Source organism: Colossoma macropomum, unplaced genomic scaffold (assembly GCF_904425465.1).
Source record: "Colossoma macropomum unplaced genomic scaffold, Colossoma_macropomum, whole genome shotgun sequence".
In the NCBI taxonomy this organism is placed as follows: domain Eukaryota; kingdom Metazoa; phylum Chordata; class Actinopteri; order Characiformes; family Serrasalmidae; genus Colossoma; species Colossoma macropomum.
Genome location: NW_023494792.1, coordinates 14428692 through 14448862, shown reverse-complemented (window position 1 = coordinate 14448862; position 20171 = coordinate 14428692). Strand labels below are relative to the sequence as shown.

The following is a 20171-nucleotide window of genomic DNA, read 5'->3' as shown; positions in this document are numbered from 1 at the left end:
AACATAAAACTCTGACACAGATGTCTTGAAGGTCAACACCTTGACCAGTGTTACAAGTTTATCCTGGACGCATTGTATGGTTCATGTGATGAAACAATATTGCAAAATGTTATCCAAAAGCCACTGCAGACAGTAACGTCCTTACAATAGTGTTTAAATCCTGAACAAAGTAACATACAGATCAAGTCGCAGAATGCTGCAAACACTGAAATTAAGCTTAACTGTGACAGAATTACTGCATTAAATGTCCAACAATGTCCATGTATTCTGGAGTGCAAAATGCATTGAAGAGAGGACAAAAGTTTACTTTTTGAGGACTTTTATTAAATTAGATCTTTATAAAACACTGCAGAATCCTATTATTTGCTTTGCTGATGTTAAATCTCCATAAAGCAAATCTGTTTTGCTTTGATGTTAAATCTCCATAAAGCAAATCTAAAAAAATGGAAACTCCATGTTCCACCTGAATATATCTAAAGACTCTTGGTCCTTTGCAAAGTAACCAGACTAACATTCTTAAATTCCTTTGTAACATAACATCATTCTCACTTGCATGGTTACGATCAAATGAGCGACACTGAGCATAAAGAAAACGGTTAAACTGCAAATATAATCTTCACAAAATCAGCTCGGCTAAAATTCAGAGGACTACTTTGCAAACTTGAAATGCACCTTACAGCATGGAATATTTTAAATATGCAGCAAATTATAGCTCCTTAACTCTGGTTCGGTGAGTCACATGGAATGCATACTTAAACTGCTCTGTCTTTGCAGGTGAAAATACATTTTTTAAATCAGATCCAGCACACTACGCTCAACTCTTTAGTTTCAATGCATCTAAACAAATCAATAACACTATCATCTAAAAACAGAAAAATGAAAATGATGGTGTACATGTGACTGCTTTAAAGGACAATCACATACATTATAGTTTGCCTTATTTAGCAAGAGCAGTGAGCAGTCGGATATAGCCTCCTCATAAATGCTGGCCCAAATCTAATCAAAATGCATGACATATAGACATGTTATGAAATTTGCATAGAACGTCATATTTATTTCCAAGTAGTAGCAGTTTCAAACAGTAATACTGTCAATCCTTTATAGAATCTCGAATGAAGCTGCTGGTTCATATCTATCAGTTTTCATTTTTTACTTTCTGAGACTTTTAAAAGAGAACATTACCTCATTATCACTGTTTTTCCCAGCAAGCACTGGACTGACCTACAGTCAATATAAACCAGAGAAAAATCTTTCTCAGAATATACCACTTAAGCTTAGGCTAGCATGTGTTACATGGGATGACGTTCAGTTTTCTAGCATGGCTCTGGAAGTGGGTCTGGCTGCAGGGAGAGGTCATGCTGTAAAGGTGTATGTTTCAGCAATCAAGGAATGTGATTGGTTATTAAGCCGGGGTCACATAAAATCCTCATAGTCTTGTACATAACCTCCGTCAAACTCGCCATAGTCAGCAAGATCATCCTTCATCTTGGCTTTTAATCCACCTCCAGGTAAAACGCCTTTCTTTTTCTTCTTCCCTTTATTTTGCTGTTAAAACAACACAAAACTAATATTGCAACTACCAAATGACTGACAACGTAACATTCTGGGAAAACATGAGTGAAAACTGACATTTTAGTTTGACGCCTCTAATGACAACCAAATTAAACTCAGGCGGTAAAATTGGACCCTGTCTGTTTTAACGAGTGGAGAAAAATTAGTAGGTGTTCTTTTTAATTTGTTGTGACAACTTTTAGGTAACTGAATAGTGACATTTTTGTTGTTTGGGCTCTGAATCTTAAATATGAAATGACTGAGGTTTAAGCTACACTGTGTAGGATTTGGGGATTTGGAAACCTCTGTGCTTCAGACCCCTTCATTAACCCTTCAGATTAATCTGATGACCGTGTGTGTGTGTACTGAAAGAGTATTTAAAGAAAACTCAGTCAAAACTTGGTGAAAGACTTGTCTTCTGAGAATGTAAAAGAACTATCTACCATTGTCATCATATCTTCATCAGTCATCATATCTTAATTTGAGACCTAAACATCGAGCTGGAAGTCTTTTTGAGTCTGTGCGTGTGGCGTTAATATGACGTGACCTGAAAAACTCTGGCAAAATCCGACTCCACACCTCTGACTTTTAAATAATTATTTCAGGCTTTACAGGGAGACTTACAGCAGCACATGGACACCAAATTTTAGCGTTTTTTTTGTTCTCCTGACTCAGTAATGCTACTTCTTTTAATTTTTCACAATTACGATTAAAAATCTTATATAGTGCTGCTTTAAAGTGCAGAATCCATCTACATACTGTGTGGACCACATAAGACAGTGGTCACCAACCCTAGTCTTGGAGTCCTGAAAAAATTACTTTTTCCACAAGTTAGAATTGACATGAGTCAGTGTTGAGTTAATGAGTCAATTTTTTGAGGGAAAAAAGTCATTATCTTGACATATACAAAGGCCCTGATTACATTTGGTATAAACACACATCTCTAGTGATCTAACTGTAAGTGGACAGTGAGACATATGACCTTTTATAACAAGTATTTCCATGCATCTCAAGTAAGTATCCAGTGACAACGTGATCAGATTTTATGACTGGATGAAGAATACTGCCCACATTATTCTTCATCAGTCTTTTGCTGCGTTTGACTATGTACCATATATGTATGTCCTGTATGTACCACAAGTCCTTGTTTATGTAAATGTACTGTTAAGCAAGTTTAGATTGCATGGATATCTAACAACTTCTAAACAAATGCAAATGTAAATGCTCTCCAACCTCAACTTAATTTTACTGTATTGGAGGACAGAGCCCAAACAACACTATGACAATATCCAAATACTAACCGAATGTACTCTCTTTAGTTTGATAAATTAATGTTCAAACATACCTTCTCTTGCCTCTGCTTCTCACTGAGTAACACTGTGAGAGAGTTGTTAATTTTCTTCAAGTCTTCAACTTCCACTGTAACACAATTCACAAATTGTGATTTGTAACAATAATTACACAAAACATGTAATCTCATCATAATGCACAGTGATGATGAAACTGTACGAAATTAGAACTCACATGAAAGACACAGGTCTCTGAAGAGTGACTCTAAAAAGCTGGAATAGTGTATTGACTTCTCATATGAAGTTATTTTATCTTTCAGCAACCGCTCAAACTCAGTGAAATCATCTTTGGAGGAAGGACTCATGGCATCAATTCCTGTTACGTTATTTGATACAATGCCTATTGGGAAAAAAAACACACACACACAAAAAAAACAGTAAATCCTCATAAGTATATGAAATAGGCGGTTAACTAGCATCTGCTCATCTTCCAAATAATAAGTCATGAAGAAATCAGTTGCTGTTGGGATGTTGCTGCTCCACTGCAGAGGACTTACCAAAAGCATCTTTCGCTAGTTCCAAGTCTGAATCCTCCTGAAGCTTCTTCACTCTAAGTTTTTCTGCTAACTCCTCCTCTGGTGTGAGTTCTGTGCTGTCTTTTGGTTCCTCTAACTGCCACAGAAACAGTAGTTATCAACTAAAAGCAGCAAACATCTTCTGTTCCACTCATCAGTGCATGTTTGTAAAAGTTTATTTCTCAGAGTAAGAACACAAATCTTAGGTCACATTTTGGTCTTTTATGTCCCAACAAACAACATTATTTGGACCTGTTGCACCACCAGCAATCTTATTCTGCGATGCTTAGAAATGTGTGCCTCTGATTAATGATTTAGGATGAGCTCCTTTCTGCTCATGTATTCTTAAATTACTTTAAGAAAAAAATATCCTAGATCATCTACACTCTAACAACTCTAAACAAATATGGCTGACTGGTTCTCAAGTGCTTACCTAACAGACACAAGCACAGGCATCACAGCTTAGTCACTCACAACTCTACAAAATACACTTAACTAAAGTGAACAAAAATATATAGCTTTGTTTACCAGGTAAGATGCAAGTAAAAACGTTTATCTTATTTCATAACTACTTTGTGCCAATGTACTTTATTTGACATTCTATGTTATTAAACAATGGCTAGAAAACCTACATGTGCCCCCTTTTTTTCCTCTTTCCAATTTGCATGTTTACCGTATCACCAGCGGGCCGACACTGGACCACTGTGTGTAAACCTGCCCCACTGCAGGGAACGAAACCATGGCCCCACCTGATCAGTGTAAAACTTTGATAGCAAGTTGCGAGCCCACAAAACAAACAGCCCATCAATAAATATGTAACAGAATTAAGACGTGAGGCACTGTGCTAGTCACTCACCTGCTTTCGAAGCTCTTCTTGTCTTTTCCTTTGTAAACTCTCTTTCTCTTTGATTTTGTCGCTAAGTTTTTTCTTTTCTGTAGGCTTTGCCACTGTGACTGAATAACAAACAGTGTCTGAGCTGAATCAAACAAATAAAAGTAAATCCGATTACAACATTTCTCATGGAACTTTCATTCACCTGCTTTTGTTTCTGTCACCTTTTCTTCTTCCTCTTCTTCATCATCCCAATTATCCTGGATAGGGAGACAGATGAAAAATGTGTCTTCACAGGATAACAGTGGACTGGGTCACATACTTGCTTAGATGTTTTCTTCTTTAATAAATAAATGTAAATGTTTCTCCAGGAACACATCTTCAGCATTCACTACAACAAATAAAATCACCTCGTTTCAAACAAACAAGTCAGTCTGTGGAAATATTTTGAAAACAAACTTGTACATTTTAAGACTTCTACTTATGCATGCTACCTTTTTTAGCTAGTACAGTGGTCCTCAGTCCTGGTGCTGGAATAAGACTGCTCTGCATAGTTTAGTATGTACTCGGTTCTAGCATGGCAATCAGAGACTATTAACTCGTTAATTAGATCCACTGGATCAGGTGTGTTAGAGTAAAGGAAATGCTAAAAAGGATAAGGAGGCACTGAGCTAGAGCCTTTGAAAATATAATAAATACCCAGTTAAAAAGCTAAATTCAAAAATTCTGCATAATGGTTGAGATGAACATTAAGTAATTCAGAGTGGTTTGATGCGAAATGCTCTGTTTTGGAGTAACTCAGGATTGTCAGAATTGTTCAGAGTGGTGGTGATGGGAACCAGATGTCTGAAGCATATAATGCCTCTAAAAGCTACTTTATAGAAAGTCGTTATATGAAATGGTTATAATTATGCCACCAGGTACTTGAGACACCGCTCTACGATAATTTTGAGATTTTAGCCTGAAACGTAAATTTACTTTTAGGAGACTTTCATGGCAGAAAGGTAAATGCAGCGAGTTCTTAAAAAAGACAGTACCCAAAGAAAACAGACTTACCAATTTTTTCACCAGCATCAGTATTACATCTAACAACTTAGAAGGACGTGTAGGTTCACTGGTCATTTTGGATAGTAAATAAAATGCTTACGTTTGTGTTGTAGACACTGTGACCCCTGATTCCTGTCACCACCACTATAAAGAACCAGGAGTTAAAGAGTTCCTCTACAGCGTACCATTGCACACTAACCCACTCTGAACAATTGTTTAAACTGAACAATTTAATTTATGTAGAAATTTTGAAAAATCTGTGTAATTCCCCTTTAAATTCTGTTAAGGATTAATGTTGAATAGCACTAATTCATCTAACAGTGACTAGTACCACTAACAACACAAATTCCTGACCCAGACATACTTTAAAGGGAAACTCTACTGATTTCTACTGAAATTTGTATATCACTGAACAGTTAAAATATAAACAAAGTCATTATGAGTTGTTCGGTGTGAAATGCTCCATTCTACAGAAACGAAGAGTCGAACTGTTCACACTGGTGGTGACTGGGATCAAACGTCTGAAGAATTCAGCGCCTCTAAAAGCTCCCTCGCAGAAAGTCACTACATTATACAGTTATGAATATGCTGCCTGCTGTCCGAGACATCATTTTACTTAAGCTCTGAGGTAAGAAATTGGCCTAAAATGTACATTTTAAAAGCCATTCATGGTGGAGCTGTACATTGCTGTTGTGAGGCGACATCATCATCGACTTCACGTATAAACAACACGTGTAGGATAGTAAATAAAATGTCTATATTTGAATTGTAGACATGGTGACCCCCGGTTCCTATGATCACCACTATAAGAAATCTGAGTCTGTAACGTCCTCTACAATTAATCATTTCACATCAAACCACCCGGACTCGTTTTGTTTACATCTCAGCGACTGAATTATACAGAAAATTTTGAAAATTCAGCGGAATCCCTGTTCAGGCCACAGTCGTCATACAGAAAGTAAATTTTACTCAGTAACTTTAACATAGGCTGCGTCCAAAACCGCAAACTACCACATTAAACAGACAGAAACTGTACACCACCAAAAGAGGCCCATTCATCAGTGTAGTATGAGTGGTATAGCAGTAGTCATGTGGTTTTGGGCGCAGCTGTAGTCATTAACATTATCTGAGCTCGCCATCCATCATTCTGCTATAACGGTTAACGGTTAGCCGCTAATCGGCTCCTCCAGCCTGCTAGGTTAGCTGCCCCGCTAACGGTGGCTAATCGCCCGGAGACTCAGCGGGCTTTACTGGCTCTCGTTCCGTGGAGAACAACCTCGAGCAGAAGAAAAACGAGCTTTAACTGAGGGGGGAAACGACCACCAGCCAGAGAAGTTACTAACTTTCACATCTTCATCCTCATCCTCGCCCTCCCATTTATCACGACCCGCCGCCGCCTGAGAGAGCGGCTCCTCCGGCTCGAAGCTGTCAGCGTCTAGGACACAGAACAGAGAGAGAGCGCTGCGTCACATCGGCTACAGTTTAAACCAAGCAGATCAGCACATCTCCCGAGTGAACACACAACACACAGCGTGAACAGATGATCTGACTCCTCACTCAGACCCTCACCCCAAGAATCGGCCTCCGCCATCTTGTAAGGACCACTGAGACGGATAGAGTGAAGCGAACTACATTAAGAGTCATTCACTCCGCTCACGCTTCAAAATCAAAGTTGTTAATAATAATAATAATAATAATAATAATAATAATTTTACATAAGCGATTTTGTTGCTGTTTAATGCATATTCTTTCGTATTTTAACTCTCATATTATGTGCGTGAATAGCCATCACTCCATAGCCAATAATTCTAAGGTGGTTATGTTTGAGAGACGGTATTCACACATTTCTTCACTCTAGCTCAGAAACTTTCCACTTACAGGCCTATTTTGGGAATCTGTTATGATTTCAGTGTGATAATATCATACATATATTATGGTGGAGCATTTTCTACCCATGCGTGATGATGTCATTGCTGGTACTGAGTGCCAAATCATTTTTCTCACTTAAAAAACACTGGTCATAATTTCACGACTCATTGAAAAGAGAGTATAATTAGGCCTGTTTCACTGGATTTAGTGTAATGCAGGGTGTGAAACACTGAATAAAAATCTTTGTATTAATAGTTTGTGATAGTATTTTTTTAATGTGGCTGTACTGGTTTATTTTTCGCCCATTTACTACACACTCACTACTCACTAGCCGCTTCCTTATTTAGGCCTACCTTGTATTTACACTTCATTATCCATTTCATCAGGTCATCTTATCCTTAACAGTGCATTTTGTAGCTCTACAATTACAGATTAAAGACCATCTATTTCTCTGCATAATTTGTTAGCCATTCTTTACATTTTTGCCAGTGGTTACCCTGTTAAAAACAAACAAACATGAAACAACAACACAGACCAGCATGAATTCCATGGCGGTCTAAGCTGATTTATGCTGGTCTGGTGCTGGTCTACCTGGTCACCCAGCATGGTCAGCCATACCAGACACAACAATGCTGGTTTTGCTGGTCTGTGCTGTTTTTTTTTTATTATTATTATATCAGGGTAGGACCCACACAGGACCACTACTGAGCAGGCAGCAAATTATTCTGGAGAACCATTCCCACTGAATAAAGTGGTCAGTGAGTTTACATAGCCAAAAGTGTAAAAGATCTCGAGACAGTTGTTCTTATGCGAAGTTAAAACGCTCCCTTAACTTTTATTTTGAACCCCAACTCTTTGTTTCGGCTCTCAGTGGCGTGTTTGTGGCTGCTGGCTTCATCACTCCTCTCTGCAGTGATAGCTGAGAGAGGCGTGCGGTCAGAGACAGACATCAATAATCACCCTCTGCCTGCGGGATGCAGACTGAAGTAAGAAGCAGTCTGAGTTGATTGACGATTCTTTGTAATTGATTTACGTTTTAGAAAAAAAAAACAGCAGCACTACAGCTGATTACTGCAGCCATAACATTTCATAACAGACAAATAACTGCCTGCGTTGAGGACTGGTTTTCTTTCTGTCTCTGTCTCTTTAAGGCACTGCCTCTGTCCCGGGATGCTGAGGGTGTGTGAGTGTGTGTATGTGTCCCTGTGTGTGTGTGAGAGAGTGTGTCCACGTTCCTGCGCCTCTCTCTGTCTCTCCCACATCCACAATGCTCGCAGATGTCTAAGCAATCAGAGAACTAACCCGCCTCTGGTAAGCCTGTTTTTCAGAGCTCTGTTTCTCTCTGTGTAAATGAACGGCAGCCTGTAATTGCAGCGCGTTAGTCATGTTCTCAGAATGAATGCAATCAATGGGCGCGCATTTAACACCAGAGAACTGGGGCTGATTGCGGCAGAAGAGATGTTCTAATGTATTTAACGTGGAGCAGGAGAAGACCTGGACATGGTATCTAGCATCACCCTTACATGGAGAACTGGAGATCCTAAATCTCTCCACAGATCTTAATCCTGTGTTAAATGCTCTGTGCTCTGGATGTTTTGACGTTGTAGTGACATCAGATGTTTGGACTAATTGAAATGAATGCATGTAAGATAAAAGAGTAGCCTCAGCAGTTTTTTCCTTCCTTGCATTGGAGGAGTTTAATGCTGAAATTGCTGATTGTGTCTCATTTGTGTATGTGAATGGAAAGAGGGTTATTTAAGAAGAAGCTCTGCCTCAGTGGGTGCTGCAATAAATCAGTGCTCAAAGAAGCGAGTTGACAGCCTGTAAACACTACAGTGTTTTTGGTTTGATTACATGAAGCAAGCAGGCAGTTCAACTCCTTTGTTTAAAATCCTTGTACTGTCTGCTCTTCAGTTGTCCTGGATGAAGCAGGACTATTGCAAATCATTATGAGACCTTTTATGGCGTTAATTGCACCTAGTCACTGGTGTTACTTTAAACAGCCCACTCATCAGCTATATAGGCGAAGTGTCCTGCAAAAAAAACAAGCATTTGCATTTAGATGAGACAGCAACTCCCTGCAGAACAGCAGTCCTATACTTTTACCTCGGAAATGCAAAATCCCTGATACAGTGTACATTTACAGTCTTCATTTGTGGGATTTGTGATGTGTTTTTATTGCCATCACTTCCATAACAAAAAGGTACATAAGGTAATTCTGTAATGAAAGTCCTGAAAATACTAGCAGGTGTGTGCTATGTTCTGATTTTGGATGAAACACCAATCACTACCCAAAGACAAACAGGAATGACTGTAGTTCTAGAAATGCAGCCTTTATCAGTTCTTTTAGCTTAACAAAATATTTAAGTCCACCATAAAATTATAAAAAAAATCACTGCTCTGCTTTTCAAATATCAACAGCAATGATATTTTTCTGCAAGAGCTTTGACTGCCTTATGATGAGATTTATGTTTTTTAAAAAAAGTGCAATAAAATAGTGCGAGATGGCATCATTTTGTGTATTGAGTAGTGTGTGGAATCTATAATGGATGGAAATTCCAGATTATTCATTTATTCCTGTGGTTTCTCTCATGAAGACGGCTGTCTCCAATTTGTAAGAAACTGTGTCATACAGTACACAGATGAAAAAAAAATCACTCCTTTGTTCTACAAAGGAATAGCTACAAAGTAAACTACGGGGAAGCGTTCTGCAGTAAATCCTTATTGGCCCCTGTGGGAATCCAATGCCTCTCATCACAAGGGAGAAATCACTGTAGTCTACAGAAATATCAGCATGTACACCTTTCCTGCTGAGACACAGTGCTGAATTGTGCTGACCTTTCCTCTGGACTCTCTGGGGTTCATGGTTGGGTTTGGGTAAAGATTAGTCTCTCTGGGGATGTTCATCAATTTCAGGAACCAGATAGCGATGCCAGAAAACATTGTAGGTGCATGTAGAGATGAGCAAGTTGGCCAATAATCATTTCATAATTTATTTTTCCATATAATTTAATTGTATTTTCAATTATATTATTATATGCATTTCAAAGGCTCAATTTTAAATGAACAGTAATTTGAACCTTGAAGAAATTGGAGAGTTTGTGGCTGTTCTCTGTTATGTCTGATTTCAGAAAACTGAACCAATTCCACACCAAAGAGGATGTCTGGCATTTTTCCTGTTCTGAGATCTTTTTCTTAAACTCACAGCCTTTTATAATCTACATAATTTCTGCACACAAATTTGCTAGCTGGCTAGTGGTCAAGCCGGTGTGCTGTTGCAAAGGAATGGCTAGACTACTTCTCCATCCCCTTCTAGTGAGTAAAAGGCATAGGCCTACATCACCACCTAAAGTAACAAAGTAGCTTTTATTGCAAGTTCAAGCTCTTGGTGCCATCCCAGGCTGAGGAAATGAGCCACATACTGATTTCATTGAAAATACCTCAAACACTTATTATTAATGTAGCCAAATGTCTAGTTTTGCTCATTTCAACCTGGCCAAGGTGCACAGTAAACTTTAAATATTACTGGATTTTTCAGTTTCCTACAGTGTTACTGTCCTGACACACCCAACTGTTTTGTTTATGATTTCATTATTGTAGTATGGGTTGTTTTACAGCTCTAAAGGAGTTTCACTGGTGTAGGCTTACTGGAACCAATCATGGCTCTCAGGCGAGGCCAGGCTCTCAGGGCCAGTGTGACTGAGACTGATCCTCCACCTGCACCAGAGCAGAGTGGGAAACACTCCAGAGGCAGAGAAGACTCTGAGGAACCTCCCAGCAGCACCATCGAGAGCCAGTCAAGCACCCCTATCCCAGACAGCTTCTGCCCCAGCGATGGCTCTGTCTCTGGGGAGGATTCCATCCGTGGTGATAGCCCAATTCAGCCTGACAGCATGGAAGACTCACTGTCTGAATATGATAATGTAGGATCCGAGGAGGAAGAGGAACAGGACTATGAGGAAGATGAGGAGCTGCATACTGATGCAGATGGAATGACCTACTACGTTCATTGTTGCCCTGAGGATGAGAGCTATATGGAGGGAATGGACTGTCATGAAGGCGCCGATAGCAGCGATAGACCCAGCACTTCCAGAGAACCAGATGGTGGACGAATGCCAGTGGAAGTCTGGGCACAGACTGAGGGTTTCTATGAAGTGCTGCAGCAAGGCAAAGAACAGCTGGTCTACAAACGCCCTGAGCCCATCACAGAGACAACTTTCATCCAAGCCCCCATGGCTGAGGATGAAGAAGATGAAGAAGAAGAGGCAGAGGAGGTTGAAGATGATGAGGAAGAGGAGGAGGAGGAGGAGGACGAAGAAGATGATAAATATTTTATTTATGGAGGAGAGAAGGCAGAGGAAGATCAGGATGAAATTCTCCCAAAAAGACCTTCTGATCTTTCAGAGGACAATAGAAACCTTCCTCAACAGCCAAGTTACACTCAAGACAGAAGCAGAGAAGGAGAAGCTTTAGCTCATAATTACACAGGAGACAAAAGACTGCCAGAGACCTGTAGAGGTGACACCCAGGCTTCATTTAGTGGCCAAAGGGCTGACAATCCAAGTCAAGTGGGCAGGTCAGAAAGAAACTCAAGAAAAGGGTCCAGATTCAAAGGAGAGCAGGCTTGGAAGGAAGACCGTGGTGGCAGAAATTGCCCAAGCGGTAGTGGAACTACAAAATGCAAAGATCCTGAGAACAGAGGAGATCGAAGAAAGAGACATACATGCAGAGAACTTGGCAGAGAGGAAAAAGAAGCCAGGCATTCACATGAAGACAGTGACTGTCCAGAGGCGAGTATAGGCAGAGGACAGGGGCGCCCTCACAGTAATTATAGAGCAAAGACCAGGAGGGATAGACAACCAGCAGTGGATGCTGAAGGGGACGTGGACCAGATCGTTAATGGAGTGAGGGCGAAACTGAAAGTAAGACCTCAGAGCATGGGGACAGACATGGCTGTAGCTGAGCAATCATGTGACAAGAGGGCGGCTCCAGACAGTTCCAAAGCTTCATTGCTGTCATCACAGAAGAAGGACAGCAAACCAAGGGCGCCTAACACAGCTGTGCAGCCTCCAGACCCACAACTGCAAAAGGGCCAGGTGAATGCTACTAAAGAAGAGGAACGGAGGTCGAGTCAGGGCCAGGTAACAGCCCAGTTAATAAAGGACTTTGCATCAATGCATGCCTGGTTCCTAAGAGAGTCATGTTGTATGTATTATTCAATACAAGCCTCTCAATTCAGTACATACAGGTAGGGAGCACTACATTCAACAGACAGGAGCAGATAAAGTATTTAATTTAATACTGATTATATTGAAAGAAATATAAAGACAAATTGAACAAGCAAGCCCACTACTCTGAAAATATTGCTTCCTCTTTACCTCAAAATTGAGAGCAGGAAGGAAAGCACCCTCCTCGTAATCACATATATTAGCTTTTGGCTAGCACATTATTATAAAATATTTAACTTTATTATGTTGAATGCTGTAATAAACTGACATTGGAACCATTAACATAAGGCATATTTTCAAGCATGACATTTTTTTGCTGTATTGAAAAATCAGATGGAGATACTATCGAACCAAATTAAGAATTTTGTGAATTGTTACCCCCCTATTGGTTCCTATATGAGTTTGTTAGGTCCCCTACCTTGTACCTGGTACAAACACTGGCCGTTTTTTCAGAAACACCTACTATATGGTTGAACTTTGTAGGTTTACGTTAACTGACTGTGGCTCATCTCTTCCTGCACAATTTATCAGCCCCCTCTACTCCTCCCGTTAATGGAAGGGACCATATAAGACCACTGCTGGCCAGATCTTATTTGGATGGTGGACCACACTCAGCAAGACACAGCTGTGTTGCTGGGGTTTTTTAAACACTGGGTTGCACCTAGAGACTATAGCTCATCTTTTTCCAGGCACCATTTGTGTTAGTCATCCTCTAGGCCTTCATCAGTGGTCAGTTTGTGGTCAAGGACCACTGCTGGCTGGAATTGTTTTGGATGGCAGACTGTTCCAGCCCAGCAGTGACATTGAGGTTTTTCAAAACTCCAGCCACACTGTTGTGCCTAATACACTTGTAGTAGCACCAAACACAAGTATACATGACAGTATATAGTTGTATGCAAAAGGTTGAACACTCCTTGTGAAATAAGATAAAAGGTCACTGGGGTGGTAGCTTCAAGGGTACGTCTTCAGTACTTCTAGTTAGGGAACATAATTGTACCATATTCCATTCAAATTACTCTTTAAAGCAGTATTGAGACCACACACCCCATCCCGTCTCCAGCCTTTATATTTTATTGTCCTGTTTTAAAACATTACATTATTAAAAGGTATAAATCTGTACCTTTTCCTTGGGAATTAAAACTTAATTAAAGTACACAGTTGGACCATAAAACTATTGCTGTTCCTTTCAGGATACCTGGACAATGATCTTGATGAATCAAAAATGTACTTGCATAGTACTTTTTTTCTGACAGTGTGAGTAAAAATACATTCTCTACAGGGGACACCCATAAATATATCCTGCAAATTTTAGTGCATATATTCTGTTGATTTGCTGAGTTTAACATATTGGAAAAAATTAAATCATAAATATAAAATGTGCTGTAACTTTTGGACAGGTCAGTTTTGTTTTTTTTTTTTAATTTCCCAATTTGTTAAATTCAGAAAAGAAAGAGTAATTTTGTGTTAAAACGTGCAGAAGTGTATCTGTTGTAGGGGATGTGAACTTACTTTCGCTTTGAAAATCGTAGGTACAGTTTTCATTCATCAACGTACACACAACGTAAATGTTCCCTCAAAGGTACAACCGTGGTTTTAAGGTCCAATTGTGTACCTTAATTTTTTTTTCCAGGGGGAAGGTATGCATTTGTTTTAAAACCGAATAAAGTAAAAAGCCTGGAGACAAGACAGGGTGTGTGGAGTCCATGCAACTTTAAAAATTATGTTCTTGTTCTAACGATACTGACGCGTACCCTTGAGGGTACCACCCCACTGACAGTTTAGTACCATTTTTTTCAGAGAGCATATGTGGGGGAAAAAGGTGTCTTGACATGTTGAACCTTCACATAACTAGAGCACCTTCTTATTAATACTCAAATTTGTGTTCAGGAGACGCTATGGAATAAAACCGCTCAATTTCAATTTCAGTCATATTATAATTTTTTGGACATTTTCAGATCTCTCAGAGCAGCCCTCAGCACTGTACAGTGAGCTCTGGATCTAGCACAGCAACAAGCAACCATAACCTCCCTCAGGTGAGAAACTAGCTGTATACTAGGAATCACCAAGAGCCAAGCTTTTGCTTCTGTTACTGAAATCCACCATCATGCAAAATTTGAAGTCAGTGTGAATCTGCAACCTAAATGATGTTCTTTGCTTTTCAGCAAGGAAAGAGAAATCCCTCCTTTCCAAGCTTTGTGGATGGTAAGCTTTTATCAGTCTTCCTGTGAAAGATGACATGTATGGTGAAAGTTAACAAGTGAACGTATTAGCAAAAAAAAAACGCTGTAACACAGTGTAGATTCTAAACATTTTAATTGGTTTGAAATGACCGCTTTATACGCCCAGTATTATTTTTTTTTCTTATGAATTCTTATGAAACAAATGTCTTTATTCTGATCTTTGTGCCTCTCACTCAGTTCCAGGTCCGTGTGAACCAGAAGATCTCATTGACGGGATCATTTTTGCTGCAAACTACCTCGGCTCCACCCAGCTCCTGTCAGACAGAAACCCGTCTAAGAGCGTGCGCATGATGCAAGCTCAGGAGGCTGTGGACAGAGTTAAGGTACTTGAGAGGACTCAAATAACATAAGGGCTTCAAGAAATGATTCAGTGAACAGCTAAAAAAGATTTAGATCGGTGTCCAGATTTTTAAATACATACATACAAACGTGTGTATTCCTTCATTAGTCATTAAACATTAAACAGAAATTATACATGTTGATCTTGTAACCCTTTGGTTCCAGTGGCAGCTATCAACACTGTTACTTTTGTGCTTGTGGTTGTTTTCTGGGTAGGTTGTCAAAATGATGGATAGCTGTCAAAAATGTCTGCTCAGTCCACTAGATGTAGCTGTAACTCTTCTGCTGTGTGTTTTAGTGTCTGGATGGAGAGAGCCAGAGTCTGACCGAGGTTGACCTCTTCATTTCAACAAAAGCCATCAAAGTGCTCAATGCTGACACACAGGTTAACTGTTCACTGTCTCTTTTTTGTTTGTCACATTATGACAAGAGTTGTCATGTAGACACACAGAAGAGTGTAACATAGGATGTGAATTACAAAAATTAGTGTCTCATAGGGGTGTCATAGTGGTGTCTCTGACTTTACAGTGATTTGAATATAGTTATTTAGCAAAGCATTCAGTGAATCATTAATATGGCAGATAGAAAATAAAATCATACCCAAAAAAGTACATTTCAGTGTTGCTCAAGTGTTTGTCCCAAAATGCATTAAAGACCACTTTCAAGAATTTTCTTTTTTTCATGGTATATGTTTTTGGGAGCAAGAAAATAACAAAAAATAACATATCAAGTCTGTATTATGATTAATATTGCCTTTGTCCGAGAAATACAAACGTGTTTTCCATTCTAATATAAGCTGTTGTTCCATTCAAAAATTATATTCAAAATTATTACAAACAGATACATAGCGTTTATGAATGAAACTCTTCATATATTTACGTATTAGAATTAATATGGGCAAAAACTTGTTATATCCAAAAATGTCACAAATGGATGTACAGCATTTCAGGATATATATAAATAAAGCTTTCCAATTTTATTTTGGCCCCAAAAACTTAAGGCGAATTTTATTAAATATTGTTATAATTGTTTACAGCTTGTTAAGTCATAAAAATCTGATCACCATTTTTACCTCTAATACCCCATTATGCCACTATTTAGTAATTAATTTCTTAAATTAATTTGGTTTTTTAGCAGTATTTCTTAAAAATTAAATGCTACTGTAAATTTTTGGATGCAGGAGACGATGATGGACAACGCTCTCCGCACCATCTCCTACATTGCAGACATTGGGAGTGTGGTGGTTCTGATGGCCCGTAGACGAATGTCTCACTCTGCCTCTCTGGATTGTACTGACACCGGCCTCAATGCCGCAGAGGGCAGGAAACAGTACCGAATGATCTGTTATGTTTTTGAGTCTGAAGATGTAAGTTAACACTATGGTCTGATTCCAGTTTTGTTGATATATTAGATATCTTGTAATTTTCACAGTGAAATTGGATTGTAATTTATTTACTGTGTAAGTTGCTTATCGTGGTCATATAAGACCATGTCTCCATTGGTAAATGCCAAATCTAGCCACAAATCAGCTTAAAAACCTTTTTCTCATCTTAGGTAATTACAACTAATCCTTGTAATTTTACCGTGTCTGACCTCAGACTAGCTCAGTTCAACAGGGACAGTGACTTGAAGATTGTACACTTGTGTAACTGCTTATGACTTATCTTTCTTCCACTGTTTTGTCTTAAGCTGAGCACTCCCTCTCACTTTGTGTGTGTTACATTTAAGTATCCTCTTCTCCTCTCTGCTGAGCACCCACCATCCCCTCCTCTCCCTCTCCTCAGGCCCAGCTCATTGCACAGTCCATTGGTCAGGCGTTTAGCATGGCCTACCAAGAATTCCTGCGAGCAAATGGGATCAACCCTAAAGATCTTAGTCAGAAAGACTATAGTGATATTCTTAGTACACAAGAAATGTACAATGATGACCTCATCCACTTCTCCAACTCAGAAAACTGTAAAGAGGTATGGGAAGTCTTGGAGTATCAGTGCTACTCAAACACTATTCTGTCATCAGTGTATTTTTTTATCAAAGCATGTAAGTCAAAGTATTTTATTGTCACTGTCCACCCAAAAAGGATCCCCATTTTCTTTTTCCTCTGTCATTTTAACACATCGGCTGTCCTTTCCATTGTGTGACAGTTTCATGATGAATGGACTGACAGAAATGCCTCAAATTACTTGGAATTAAATCTCTTTACATTAACTTAAATCTAAAGTTGAGAACATTTTTGCCATCTTTTGAAAAAATTACGTTTTGGACAGTGACAACATGATTTATTTTGCTATATGTACGTTCAGCATTTATTCATGTTGCTCTCTTCTCTTTTCACATATAATTTGATTTATACTATACAACTGTCTCCCTCTTTCCCTCTGGTGTTCCCTCCCACTGACCCCGGTCTGCCTCTGTAGCTGCTCCTGGAGAAGCAGAAAGGGGAGATTCTAGGTGTAGTTATAGTCGAGTCTGGCTGGGGCTCTATCCTGCCCACAGTCATCCTGGCTTGCATGCTGAACAGTGGGCCTGCTGCCCGCTCTGGGAAGCTCAATGTGGGGGATCAAATTATGGCCGTCAACGACACAAGCCTGGTGGGCTTACCCCTGGCTACCTGCCAAGGCATCATTAAGGTTTGTATGCATCCCTTGAATTCATAGTGCTTTATACACACTGTTATATCAGCTCTGAACGTATATCTGGAGTCTGTAATATCATGGAAGGTGAGCACTCTTGTAGATAATCTAGTGTGTGTGTTCATTCCAGGGACTGAAGAGTCAGGTACAGGTAAAGCTGAGCGTAGTAAGCTGCCCCCCTGTCACCACTGTGCTTATAAAGAGACCAGACCTGCAGTACCAGCTAGGCTTCAGTGTGCAGAATGGCATAGTGAGTACCTTTTACACTGAAACTTTGCACAAATTACACAATTTACAAATTTACAAAATGTAGTAATTCAGACAAGACAAGTTTGCTTCTGTAGTTTTGAATTTGCCCAATGCTTTTTAGTGTAGCATAAGCAACCATTACAAACATCATTTCCAAAAGCAATTTTTTTTTCCTTTCTTCCATTATACATGTCTTCATCTGTGAAACCATATGTGGGCTTTGTTGTTGTTTCATGCATTTTATAATGTGGCACACGTTTTCAATGGGAGTTCTGGACTGCAGGCAGGCCAGTCTAGCAACTGCGCTTTGTAATTACAAAGCCATACTATTGTAATATGCAGAAAATGGCTTGGTGTTGTCATGTTTAAATAAGCATGGACTTTCCTAAAAGTTTCTTTTGAACTTGATGCTGGTAACAATCTGGATGATTCCTTTCTTCTTTGGCTTGGTGAACATGACTTTCACTATTTCTGTAAACTCTCTAAAACTTTGACTTATCAGACCACAATACATATTTCCATTGTGCACCAGTCCATTTCAGATGAGCTCGAGCACAGAGAAGTCGGCATCGTTTCTGAACATTTCGGAATTGACGTTTACACACAGATATTTTTTTGATGATGTTATAAACCATATAGGGTAAAATAACTAAAATTCTTAAGGAACATCATGCTTAAACTGTTGGATTTTTCGCTGATGCATTTTTTGTGAACCCGTCTTTGCTCATAAAGGTCTAAGCCTTTCGGATGCGTCTTTTATACCCAGGCATGATTGCATCACCTGTTTCAGATGTTTTCCACAATTTCTAGTCTTAAACTGTTGCAACTTTCTGTTCACTGCTTTCTGTTTTTATTTGTATTTCATGCACTGTCCCAACTTTTTTGGAATTGATGTTTGTACTTGTTAGCTACATTATCCTTTTTAACAAAACTGATTTTTTGTTGAACTGACACTTTAATTGTGGTGATAGAAGATTGTAAAAAGACCCTGATGTGTTATATATGTATGTCTCAAATCACCCCGGATTCGTTTTGCTGTATTTACTGGAGTAAATGAATCCTTTTCCTTCTAGATTTGTAGTCTGATGCGAGGTGGAATAGCAGAACGGGGTGGAGTGCGTGTGGGCCACAGAATAATTGAGATTAATGGACAGAGTGTGGTTGCCATGGCACATGAGAAAATTGTCCATGCCCTATCAGTGTCTGTTGGAGAGGTGAGTGGTTTATTTTGGACTAGAATCAGCATGCATATGTGGATCTGCCTTATTTAAACAAGACTTTTATATTTATATTGAGTTACATGGGATTCATGACCCTGTTTGGTATTGTAACAGATTCATATGAAAACCATGCCAGCTGTGATGTTCAGGCTGCTGACTGGACAGGAGACACCGATGTACATCTAGTGGCAGTTCTGGTGCTCTGGAAGCTCTGTGGTGCTCTGTCCTGGTTGTGCAAGAAAAAAAAAAACAGTGCTTCATATTTTCTCCAAAGTCTTAATGTTCTGTTTGTGCTGGTTCTGTATGTATCCACCCAGGCTTATAAACAGAGCAACCTTGATGTGAACCTTTCAAATCTAATAACTTATCAAGTCAGCATCACTCAGTGAAGTAGGGAAATATCAGAGCTAAGTCATATTTCATCAGGCTGTTCACTGCATGTGCAGAATGTATGCTTCCATCATTGAAAGAAAAAAGAAAGCACTAGGAAAAGCTAATAATTCATTCTCGTAGTTGAGCAGGGTTTACAGAGAATAGGTAGGCAAGAGCTTTATTGGAAACAATAAGCATCAGACTGAAAAGAAGCCTAGCCAGGCCAATCAGTCTTAAACTAAGGGAACTAAAGGATAATTGCAAACATAAGCAATACCAGTCTTCTCATTCTCTGTTCTGATTTGTAGTTTTTCATCACCAAGTTGATGTCAACAGACTTTTTTTTCTAAGCTTAAGAGGCAATGAGTGCATGACCAGTGCATGACCGTCATTGGTGTTCTGGAGCTACCAATAAACCAACTAGTCTGTCTAGCTTGTCAGGCCTAGTAAATGTTTTGTTCCGCCCATTGAGCTTGCAGTTCAGCCCCTTGCTCTGCCACACATGATTATTTTTTTATTAAAACAATGCAGATATTGGCATTTATTTTTTAATGATGTACATAGTATTCCTGGTTGGGCTGTATATTTACTGTTTATCAGCTGGTTTGTAATGATAGGGGCTAGATATCTATGCAGGTTCATCAGCTATTGTCAAGAATTGTATTATTCAAGCTCAGTTTTTAACTCTTAACTCATTTAATGATGCTCATCATTTGGGTGGAATATGCTG

The 20171-nt window shown here is 39.2% G+C and overlaps 2 protein-coding genes across 2 annotated transcripts; one reads left to right on the top strand and one right to left on the bottom strand.

Moving 5' to 3' along the window:
• Positions 1-302: 302 nt before the first annotated feature.
• Positions 303-6924, bottom strand: eif3ja (eukaryotic translation initiation factor 3, subunit Ja). Its single transcript, XM_036576120.1, has 8 exons — positions 6864-6924; positions 6638-6729; positions 4453-4507; positions 4272-4369; positions 3398-3512; positions 3076-3240; positions 2897-2970; positions 303-1545 (listed from the first exon to the last, which is right to left on the bottom strand). Exons 1-8 carry the CDS (start codon positions 6883-6885, stop codon positions 1414-1416), a joined length of 753 nt encoding a protein of 250 aa, XP_036432013.1. The 5' UTR covers positions 6886-6924; the 3' UTR covers positions 303-1413.
• Positions 6925-8077: 1153 nt separating this feature from the next.
• Positions 8078-19949, top strand: apba2a (amyloid beta (A4) precursor protein-binding, family A, member 2a). The gene is made up of 13 exons (XM_036576113.1): positions 8078-8149; positions 8315-8474; positions 10781-12304; positions 14347-14424; positions 14554-14593; positions 14809-14954; positions 15269-15355; positions 16151-16336; positions 16755-16934; positions 17385-17597; positions 17731-17850; positions 18923-19063; positions 19184-19949. The coding sequence occupies exons 3-13, from the start codon at positions 10823-10825 to the stop codon at positions 19253-19255; spliced, it is 2745 nt and encodes a 914-aa protein (XP_036432006.1). The 5' UTR covers positions 8078-8149; positions 8315-8474; positions 10781-10822; the 3' UTR covers positions 19256-19949.
• Positions 19950-20171: the final 222 nt, after the last annotated feature.

Bases quoted from the DNA above. Each gene is read 5' to 3' on its own strand.
- eif3ja (XM_036576120.1), bottom strand. From the start codon at position 6,885: ATGGCGGAGGCCGATTCTTGGG. The intron at 4,370-4,452 runs GTGAATGAAAGT...TTTGTTATTCAG, and splicing joins GGTGACAGAAACAAAAGCAG to TCACAGTGGCAAAGCCTACA. The intron at 2,971-3,075 runs GTGAGTTCTAAT...ATTGTGTTACAG, and splicing joins CAGAGACCTGTGTCTTTCAT to TGGAAGTTGAAGACTTGAAG.
- apba2a (XM_036576113.1), top strand. From the start codon at position 10,823: ATGGCTCTCAGGCGAGGCCAGGCTCTCAGGGCCAGTGTGACTGAGACT. The intron at 14,955-15,268 runs GTACTTGAGAGG...TGTGTGTTTTAG, and splicing joins AGGCTGTGGACAGAGTTAAG to TGTCTGGATGGAGAGAGCCA. The intron at 17,851-18,922 runs GTGAGTACCTTT...TTTTCCTTCTAG, and splicing joins TCAGTGTGCAGAATGGCATA to ATTTGTAGTCTGATGCGAGG.